At 37.7% G+C, this 11,431-nt stretch overlaps 1 protein-coding gene across 1 annotated transcript in view; it reads right to left on the bottom strand.

The window, feature by feature from the left end:
- Positions 1–11,044, bottom strand: part of WDR11 (WD repeat domain 11) — a 55,867-nt gene extending 44,823 nt beyond the window's left edge. The window contains exons 1-4 of the mRNA XM_012001074.1: positions 10,713–11,044; positions 9,562–9,673; positions 3,344–3,497; positions 2,139–2,312 (exon numbers count right to left, since the gene is read on the bottom strand). Of these exons, the coding sequence (XP_011856464.1) occupies positions 2,139–2,312; positions 3,344–3,497; positions 9,562–9,673; positions 10,713–10,798 (526 nt within the window). The 5' untranslated portion in view covers positions 10,799–11,044. The remainder of the gene's footprint in view (positions 1–2,138; positions 2,313–3,343; positions 3,498–9,561; positions 9,674–10,712) is intronic.
- Between the last annotated feature and the right edge of the window lie 387 nt (positions 11,045–11,431).

The raw sequence follows: 11,431 nt of genomic DNA on the forward strand, positions 1-11,431 counted from the left end.
AATAAATTCAGTGCATGGACTTTCATTAAAAATCTTTCCTTATTATCCCAAGCACTTTGGGAGGCAGAGGCGATCATGAAGTCAGGAGTTAGAGACCAGCCTGATCAACACGGTGAAACCCCATTTCTACTAAAAATACAAAAATTAGCCAAGTGTGGTGGCACACACCTGTAATCCCAGCAACTCAGGAAAGTGAGGCAGGAGAATCGCTTGAACTGGGAGGCGGAGGTTGCAGTGAGCTGAGATAGCACCACTGCACTCCAGACCAGGTGACAAAGCGAGACTCCATCTCAAAAAAAAACAAAAAACAAAGAACAAAAAAAAACTTTTACATATCCCATAACTTTAAAAAAAAAAAAAAGCCATACTTAAGATGCTCTGCATATCACAATTAGCTAAGTTCAAATATTTGATTTGATAATACCAAATTTTTATCCTGAGCTACACAGTCTAAATATATTTCCTTTTTCTTCTCAAGCATCAGATCAAACCTTGAGATGATTAAAGAATATTATTTTCCCTTAATATTTAGAAAAAAAAGTAGTGGACCCACAGTGACTTACTAAGTGTACATGAAACAAAAATAGTCAAGGAAGGAGCACTATATTTAGCAATACAAATTATGCCTTTTTATGACTGAAAAAATGATCTCCCTCAACAAGGGACTAATACTGGAAGATATGAGCAGAAAAACCTTACTACCCTGGGTCCCGGCCCTTAGCAAGGCTTCTCTAAGCACAGGGAACAAGGGCGCATTCAAGAGTTAAGACAGCCCTAGCAGCACATTCGATCTGAGTAAATCAAAGGTGTTAGGTCAGCTGACACTCTGAAACACACAATGCTTTCATCAACCAAACTGCAGAGATGTAAAGAGCTGATGCAATCAAGTTAGATGAAAGTCTTGCTGCCTTTTCAGGTTCCAGAACTCATCCTTCAAGGTCCCCTTTGCCTCCCTTCCTTTGTGATGCCTTCCTTCCCTGACTCTGCCAACTGGGCCAGCCCTCCTAGGTGTTTCCCCAGCACTGCACCTAAGTGAGTAAACTGGTGACCGAGTGAGTGTATGTATGCACACGTTCATAAACATTTATATACGTAAAAGCCTAAACACACTGTAGCGTATTTATACAGCCACATTTCCCATGTTGTTATAATTTCGACTTGTCTGCCTTTCTTTTCCTCCTTTAACACATGCAGACACACACATGCCCCTCAATGAAAGTTGATGGGTAAATAATTTTGAGTCATTCAAATCCAGGAAAAACATTCCTTACCATAGCTAATTTCCTTACCTCCTTCACATTTCTGATCATTATCAAAGTGAAGCCTACTTTGACCACTTTATCTCATACAACTTGCATGCCCTCATCTCCCATTCTTCTGCATCCCCTTTATCCTGTCTTTATATCACCTGTCACCTCTTACTACACTAGAATTTATTAATTCATTGTGTTCAGAGTTTATGATATGACTTCTTCTCACTAGAATGCAAACTCTGTGAAGGCTCCTGCCTTCCGGGTTCCAAGACATCTTGGTTCCCAGAAGAGTAGTAATAGCGCAAGAAATATCTGTGGGATGATTAAATATTTTCTAAACAATTTAGCCATAAAAATATCTAAAGCAAATCTCATTTTTAGACCATTAGCTCAGGAAAACATTAAAAGCATATTAGCAAAAACTACCTCTGCAAGAAAAACTTTGCTTAGGCTTATTTCTTCTTTACATGCATCTGTTTATGGCACTCAAAATGAATGGCATGAATTAGTACAACTTTTTAAAAAGCAAGAACTTAACTTGGCCACAGACTGAATGAAACCCTTGATTCAAGTTATTTAAATGTTCTTAGAAAAACTAATTAAGTCTGGAGTGTCAAAGTAACTCTCTGTCCCTGGCTAGTCTAATACCATTTACAAATTCAACACAGAGGTGTAGCTTGCTGATTTAAATTTTTAATTATCACATTTGCAAATGATTGAGTATATGTATTAGGAGCTGCAGATATATGGACTAGACACGCTTCTCCACTTCGCTCAGTCATTTTAACATTATAGATGTATAATGTGTGTGTCTATATCTCATGTACATAGCATTACTATATTATAAATATCTCAACTCGTTTTCCACAAACAACTGTTACTCACAAGTTAAATGTGAGGGATCAAAAGGGTCAAAAGAAAAAGAAAGAATGTTATCTGCGTAGCTCTTCTTCCATAGTTTGGTGCCAGTGTCTGCATTCCAGAGCACAATGTAATTTGGTGGGTGGATAGCAAGCAGTAAATCACGGGAAGCATCTTGATTCCACAACCACTGAACATCTGGAAAGACCAGATAAAGAAAGGCAAAATTCAGAAACCACACTCTCCAAAATCCTTGGCTAACTTGTCCTTGATGTTTAGTTTTTAAAATATAATCCTTAAAAACTTAACTACCGGCCCCAAATGTAATGTGATATATGTGTGTGTGTGTGTGTGTGTGTGTGTGTGTGTGTGTGTGTGTGTGTGTGTCAAGATTCCAGGAAAAAAAAAACTTATTTTATATAAAAATAAGTTGTCTGGTTAAAATCTCAAGGTCAAAATTTTGAAGTAATCTGAAATATTACTTCAAAGAAAATAAAAGGCAATTTGCCCTAATCATTACTTAAAACTATAAAATCAATATGAAACTCTCCTAGCCACAACCAAGATGTCAGACTTTCCTAATGTTTCTGTGGAATTACTTAATGGAACTTTACAGTTTTTCATGGTTTTTCAAAAAATAAACAGAATATGTAAAGATCCAGTTCAGTACCTAGTACACAGTTAAGTATTTAATAAATATTTTTAAAATAGTCATTTAAAAAATCATTCAATCAACAGAGCCACTAGAGGACTTGAGTCTAAAGAATACTGTACTGGTTTTAGGTCAGTAACATGAAATAAGCAAACAAGCAATCTATATGAAAATGAGAATAAAATTTTGTTCATCTCTGTTAATGAACAAATTACTTAATGTAGAGTAAGCACTGATGGCTAGTTCCTAACAGCAGTGGCCAACTTGCCTTATACTGTAGCTTAGATTATAAGATTGTAACACTTAATTTTTCTTATCATGCTTGACTGAGGCTGATATTGAAATTAATGAGTTTTACCAAAGCACAGATCAGTTGAGATTTGAAGAAATATGCCTAGAAGTTTATTATAATAAGGAAAGAAAGCCAGATTTAGATCAGTAGAATAGGCAAAACACAATCAAGAGCTAACTTGGAATTGATAAAATTAAATCAATGGGGGAAAACTCCCAAAACCAAAAAACCACTCCAAGAGTAAGTATATCAATATGCCCACTTGGCTGAGCAGACTTTCCTCACCCTGGATGGGCTTGGCATGCTCTTGGATCTCACACTGAGCTACTCCTGCTGCTACATCCCAGACGATGATCTTCCCATTGACATCAGCAGAAGCTAAGCGCAAGCAATATGGTGAGCCAATGTTATGGTGATAGTTTTCCCTGGCCCATTTAACCTAGTATCAAGAAGAAATCAAATCAAGTAAATACTTGCACTGGATGAAACGGAACATAATTTTCACAAAACATCAACCAGAACCCATACTACATTTATATTATATAAATATTTAGCAAGAATAAACAGAAAACTGGTTTTCATTTTGAAGGCAGCATTTTTATTACTTCGGTATATATTTTTAACTGCAGTTAAAAAATTGTTTTTTAACACATCACAATGCTCCTGCTTTAAAATATGAAAAATGATTCACAGCCTTAATATTTTGGGAAACTTAGGTTAAAACCCCAGGATGCCTTGGAAATCAGTTTTCCTAAAATCTAATTTATGACAAAATACCTAAAATCATATTTAGCAGAATGTTTTTTCTGTATTCTAGTCTCCTAACTAAAAGGGGACAACTTAGAAACACAAAAACCTTGCAGAGGGAAAGTTAGGAGAAGGCAAACATAAACAAAAAACTCTAGCTGTCTCCCTCTTTCACAAAACATTAAGTTTTCCTCTAAAAAATATATGTATATGCTTCATGTCTCTAGCAACAATATTAAGAAAAGAATTTTTAAAATAAAGAAACACAAGAACTCCAGGGCAAATCTGATTAAATTCTTGAACAATGAATACTGACAGAGTAAGGGATAAATTTCATAGTCCTCACTAGGAGTCAGGCGTTCCCTGGTCACTACCACCCCTCTCTTCTCAGTATCCTGTTTATTTTCTTCAAAGAATTAACTACACAATTTGTACTTATTTTATTTACATTTTATTTACATTCTTTTTGCCTGTTCATGAGTCCATCAACTGTCAGTTCCATAGGGCAGACCATGTAGTCTCTGTTCGCATTTCTATTCTCAGACTTAGTACAGTGTCCAAAGCTCCGCTTAATAAGTAGATTTAAATACCACAAATCTATAAATATATACAAATGTGTATATCTATACATGTGTATAGAGATAAATACACTCATATATAATGCTAAGGTAGGAAAGTAAGCCAACCAGTTGCAGTAGTATTCATGAAAAAGATGGAAACAGCGTTTTCTGAAAATGAGTGTGAAGGTTTTCCTGGAATAGATCTTTTGCTCAGGCAAAAATTTTTAAATGAAGTGTGTATGTGTATATATGCATATGTATGTGTGTATGCATATTTGTATGTGTGTATGTTTGAATATGTATCAGTTCGTAGGTATAGAATGTGTATGAATAGAATATGTATAGTGTATATATGTGTATACAGTCAATTCTAGTTATTTATAGATTCTGTATTTGTCCATTTACCTACTCACTAAAATTTGCAACCTCAAAATCAATACTTGCAGTGCTTTTGTGGACAAGTGCAGAATGGTGAAAAAATGTCACCCAACATACATGTGCGTTCCCAGCTAAAGTCAAACAAGAATTCTTGCTTTAGCTTTTACAATTGCAAAACAAGTGTTCATGTCATGATTTATTTAGTACCACATTTTTCACATTTTTGTTCTTTTTGCTGGTGATTTCACTATCTAAATAGGTCCCCAAGCATAGTGCTTCTACTGTTTCTAAGTATGAGAAGTTGTGATGTGTCTTACAAAAAATACATATATATGTGATAAGCTTTGCTCAGGCATGTGTTGTTGGCTATGAGTTCAATGTTAACGGATCAATCGACATATTAAATAATACGTCTTTAAATGGAAACACATATAAAGCAAGGTTATGTATTGATCAGTTGATGAAAATGTTGTGACCAGAGCCTCACAAGAACCTAACCCCTAGGAGCAAACAAAGTTTCAGTATTCACTAATTCGGTGTATGCAACAACTTCACAGAATATAGCTATCATGAATAATAAGAATTGACTGTCTCTATGTGTATATATATGTTTGTATATGTGTATATATTTGTATATGTATATGTTGAATCCCATTTAGGTAAACTCCAAGCCATGTATATATAAACATATTTTTTAAATAATCAAACTAATGAAAACCAAGGTTAAGGAAATCTTGAAGGTAATCAGAGGAAAAAAGAAATAATGCTGAGAAACAAAGACAAAAATTTTTCATCAGAAACTATGTAAGCTGGAAGATAGTGGAGTGATTTTGTTGTTTTTTTTTTTTTGAGACAGAGTCTCACTCTGTTGCCCAGGCTGGAGTGCAGTGGCACCATCTCAGCTCACTGCAACCTCCACCTTCCAGGTTCAAGCTGTTCTCCTGCCTCAGCCTCCCAAGTAGCTGGGACTACAGGTGTGCACCACCACACCTGGCTAATTTTTGTATTTTTAGTAGAGATGAGGTTTTGCCTTGTTGGCCAGGCTAGTCTCAAACTCCTGACCCCAGTGATCCATCCACCTCGGCCTCCCAAAGTGCTAGGATTACAGGTGTGAGCCACTGTGCCTGGCCAATGGAGTGATATTTGTAAAGTATTACTAGGAAAAAAAAAATTGTAAGCCCAGAATTCTATATCCTTTGAAAATTATCTTTCAAAAACAAAGGTGAAATACTTTCTCAGAGAAATAAAAGCTAAGAAAATCAACCGGTATTAGACACTTCAAGAACTTACAGTAAATTCTTCAGTAGATGGGAATATAATACCAGACTGAAACTTGGACCTACATAAAGAAATAAAAGCTCCAGAAATGCCAAGGGGCAGTGTAGGGGAAAGGAAACAGAGAGGGAAAGAGAAGGTAAATATATTTTTCCCAAAACACCCTATACTTTACATCAGACTTGATGAAAGACTGAATGCTTTCCCCCTAAGCTCAGGAACACGACAAGAGTACCCTCTCACTCCTCCCATTCATTGTAGTAGAGGTCCTAGCCAATGCAACATGGCAAGAAAAAGAAATAGAAGACACACAGATTATCAAAGAAAACATTAAACTGCAGTCACTTGCAGTGACATATCTACTTAAAAAAATTCACCCAAAATTACTATTAAATAGATCTAAGTGAAGTTAGCTAAATTACAGAATATAGGTCAATAAACAAAAATTAATTGTATTTTTCCCTACTTCACATCATATATAAAAATTAACTCAAAATGGATTAAAAGCTAAAGCTCTAAAATTCTAAGAAAAAACCAAAGGTATATATCTTCTTGATATTGGAGAAAGCAATGGTTTCCTGGATATGACACAAAAAGTACAAGCAACAACAATACAAAATAATAAATTGGACTACATCAAAATGAAAAAGTTTTGTTCTTCATAAGACACCACCAAGAAAGTAAAAAGATAACCCACAAATTGAGAGAAAATATTTGCAAATCATGTATCAATCAAGGTCCAAAAATATGACATGAAAAATTCTAGAAATAAACAATTCATAAATTATGCACTTTTCTGAATAGCATGATGAAATCTCCCACTGTCCTGTTCCATCTTGCCTCAATCATGTATCATCCCTTTGTCCAGAACATCCATGCTTTATCCAGCACTTGCCCTTAGCAGCCACACTGATTATCAGATCAACTATTGTGATATCTCAGTGCTACATTCAAATAACCCTTATTTTACTTTATAATGCCCCCAAAGTGCAAGAGTAGTAATGCTGATGTATTGTTATAACTGTTCTCCTTTATTATTAGTTATTGTTGTTCATCTCTTATGCCTAATTTATAAACTGGATCATAGGTAAGTATGTATGAGACAAAACGGTACATACAGGGTTCAGTTTATAAACTTTATCATAAGTGAGTATGTATGAGAAAAAACACTATATATATATATACACACACACACACACACATATATATATATATATATAGGGTTTGGTACTATCTAGGGTTTCAGGCATCCACTGGGGTCTTGGAACATTTCCCTTCTGGATAAGGGAGGACTACTGTATACAAAGAAACCTTACAACTCAATTATAAAAAGATAAATAATATAATTTTAAAATGGGCAAAGGACCTGCATAGACATTTCTCCAAAGAAGATATACAAATGGCCAATAAGCACATGAAAAGATACTCCACACCTTTAGCCATCAGGGAAATGCAAACCAAAGCCACAGTGAGAATCAATTCATACCCATTAGGATGGTTATAATCAAAAGAACAGAGAATAGCAAGTGTTGGTGAGGATTTGGATAAATTGGACTCCTCATACATTACTAATGGGAATGCTAATTTGGAAAACAGTCCAGCAGTTCCTCAAAAAGTTAAACAGAGTTACCTATGAGTCAGTAATTCTACCCCTAGAAATATACTCAAGGGAAATGAAAACACAAGTTCACACAAAACTTGCACATGAATGTGCAAAGCAGCATTATTCGTAACAGGCAAAAAGTACAAAATATCCAAACGTCCATCAATAAAATAAATGTGATACATCCTTACAGTGGAATATTATTCATCAGTAACAAGGAACAGAGTATTGATATATGCTACAACACAGATGAACCATGAAAACATTATGCTAAGTGAAAGAAGTCAGGCAAGAAAGACCACAAACTATATGATTCAATTTATATAAAATGTCCAGAATGGGCCAGTCTACAGACACAGAAAGGAGATCAGTGGTTGCCAAAGGATGAGGGAAATGGGGGAAATGGAATATGACTGCTAGTGGATACACGGTTTCTTTTTGAGGTAATAAAGTTCATTGTAATTGTGGCTGCATAACTGTGAATATACTAAAAATCATAGAATTGTGCATTTTAAATGAGCAAATTTTATGGTATGAGTATCTCAATAAAGCTATTATTTGAAAAAGAAAAAGACTCCAGATCTCTATCTCTAATCCTGACCTCTCTCCTAAAGCTCGGATCACTATAATGCAATATATTACAGGCACCTCAGACTTTGCTGTTGAAAACTAAAATTCACTGACTTCACAGATGCTTACCGCTGATAACTGGAAACACTGTCATTCAATTACACCAAAAGAAACCTTGGAGTCACTCTATTCTCTTACTCTCCTTTATACTGATCACTATAAAGGCTATCAGGTTTACCTCTTAGGCAGCTCTAATATATGACTTCTCCATGCCCCAGCTTTATTTTAGGCCCTTAGAATTTCCCGCCAAAATTACTGCAAAAGTCTCCTAAATGATCTTACTGCCTCCAGTCTTGCATTTCTCCAGCAGATCCTCCACTGCTGCCAGAGTTTTTCTAAGATACAAATGTGGTCACATCAATCTCCTACTTAAAAATCTAAACTCCTACTGGGCGCAGTAGCTCATGCCTGTAATCCTAGCACTTTGGGAGACCAAGGCAGGTGGATCACGAGGTCAGGAGATCGAGACCATCCTGGCTAACATGGTGAAACCACACCTCTACTAAAAATACAAAAAATTAGTTGGGTGCGGTGGCGGGCACCTGTAGTCCCAGCTACTCAGGAGGCTGAGGCAGGAGAATGGCGTGAACCCGGGAGGTGGAGCTTGCAGTGAGCTGAGATGGTGCCACTGCACTCCAGCCTGGGCAACAGAGCAAGACTCCTTCTCACAAAAAAAAAAGAAAAAAAAATCCAAACTCCTTCATAATCTTTTAAAACTTTCAGAACAGACAGCTGAATCTCTCTGGCTGCCTCTTATTCCATCACTCTTACAAGTGTGCCATCTTTATGGCACACTACTTACTTCTGTGTATATTCTTGCTCTTCCCTGCAATGCTCCTTGTCAAGTTTTTACTTGGCTAACTACTGTCTACTAGTCTTGAAACTGAGAAGATGTCTGTGACTCTCCTCACAACCAGGCAATATGAAGCTCCTCTGTTTTCTCATAGCGTGTTAAGCAAGTCTCACTTATCATACTACCACGCCGTGAGTCTTCCTTACAAGGCGGAGAATTATCTCCATATCCATAGCATATGCTAAGTGCTCAAAACTAAGGAATGACTGAGTGGTCTTGTAAATGGTAGAACTGGTGTCTTTCATCTGCCTTAAAATGATCTAACAACTAGCATTTAATAACTCATCCTGTATTGACATTAAGTCATATATATGAAAATTCTAGGCTACCCCAAATAGATTTTTATATTTAAAAGCTATTCAACACTTACACATAAGACTTAATGAGAGCTTAGTGATACACAGTATTAAACTTTAGACTAGACAACATGTTAGGGTCAAAATGGGATTTTACTTACCTTGACAACATCAGCTTTATGCTTTTCTAAAACTTGAAGAGTTTGGGCAGTAATGGAATCAATCACTACCACAAGTGAATGACATCCATAAGCAATCAAACCTTGCCAGCCCCTAGCAAAACAGTAATGTTAAATTTTAAGTATAGAACAAAGCAGGACAACTTCTTTCTTGTCAAGCCTAAATAAATGATAAATCTAATTCATATGTACCACCATTAATAAAATCATTTAAACCCAAAGGCCAGTATTTATCATTATCCTATTTGAATAAAAGATCTGGCTAAGCTTAAAATGCCTGTTGAAATTCACTTTTCATTCGGATAAAAAAAGTTCTAAAAGATATGAAAACAGAGACCCGAGGACACAGAAGGGAACTTGTGCCCTCTGATTGTTTTTGTGGGTTGTTTTTGTGGGCATACGTCTTTCGCTTACCCGATTTCTAATCCTTAGTATCCACAATGTGCCTGGGGATACCGCAACGAACCCCAGTACTTCCAACTAAATAAAATGACAAACACTGCACAAGACGTTTCGGTCCTCCTAACAACATCCCACAGCCACAGAATTTTGCTTTACATTTGTCTAATGAGTAATTTTCAGAGCTGCAGTGGTAATTTATAGTGAAAGCATACAGTAATAGAGACGACCTGTTGAAGACAGGAATGTCCTACACAGTAGGAGCCCGAAAAGAGAAGGTGGAAAGGGCAGGTGAGAGAACAGGCGCCTAGCACAGGGTCTGGCACATTGTTGAAGGAAAACAGGAATACAAGAGAAAGAAAAACAAAAGACAGGATGGGAAAGAGAAAGTGAACAGGGAACTAATGGTGGAGAGAGAGAAACCTGTAAGCTGGAGGAGAGGTAAAGAGAGGGGAATGGAATAGCAAAAGGGCAAGGTGCAGAGAAAACAGCAGAGAAATAGGCGAGAAAGAGGGGAAATGGGAAATGTATTTGCATGGGGGAATTTCCCACACGGGGCTACTATCACTTTTGTAACAACAAAAATCCACCAACTAAAAGCAATCTTATTGAGTGAGGGCGGCTGCCTGTCTTAGCGAGGCCAAACTAACCAGGGGGTGAAACCTCTTGTTCTTCCCCCTTCCCCTCACACATTCCTGGCCGATCCTGGCGACCTGGAAGCCCGGCGCCCTCACCAGTCCACCGCCGCCTTGTTGTGGGCGTTGAGGGCCCCCGTGAGGGTGCGCGCCGACACCTTGAAGTTCACTGTGTAGGGCAACATCACGGCTGCCAGCCCAGGACCTCGGCGCTGACCCGCAACCAGGAAACGACGGACACTGTGCTTCCGTTCCAAACAGAGTCCGGGTGGCCCCCTGGGCGCCGCTGTCAGGTTCCGCTGGATTCAAGTTCTACAGGCTCCGGGTTCCACCGCTCCCGGATTCCATCGCCCCCAGGTTCCGTTGCCTTCAGTTTCCTAGGATGCCAGGTTCCGCACTCTCCAGAGTTCCGCCGCTTAGGCGGTTGTGCTAATCTGCGGCAGCCGGAGCTGTATTTGGAAGAAGAGGCGCTGCCTCCAGTCAAGTCTGTTTTTTTCAGGTCGGGACTGTAGGCCTTTGTGCCCTGCTGGAAATCGTGAAAAGCAAGAGAGAAGAGTCCCAGTTATTCTTTCTGCCTTTGATAAGTGAATTTAGGGCAACTACTAGCGCCAGTAGGCATGGGGGATCTACCGATGAAGAAGACACGCAGTCTCCGCTCTCGTGGAGTTTACAGAGAATAATGAATTAGATTAGTTAAGAAATGAATGAGATTAATTGAATGAAATTGCCGGACTGAATGAAGTGAATGTCCCGAATATAAACAATTTGCAAATACAGATAACACTGCATATCTTGTGTTGGCAATACTCCCTTCGCAC

This window comes from Mandrillus leucophaeus, unplaced genomic scaffold (genome assembly GCF_000951045.1).
Source record: "Mandrillus leucophaeus isolate KB7577 unplaced genomic scaffold, Mleu.le_1.0 Scaffold65, whole genome shotgun sequence".
Lineage (NCBI taxonomy): Eukaryota > Metazoa > Chordata > Mammalia > Primates > Cercopithecidae > Mandrillus > Mandrillus leucophaeus.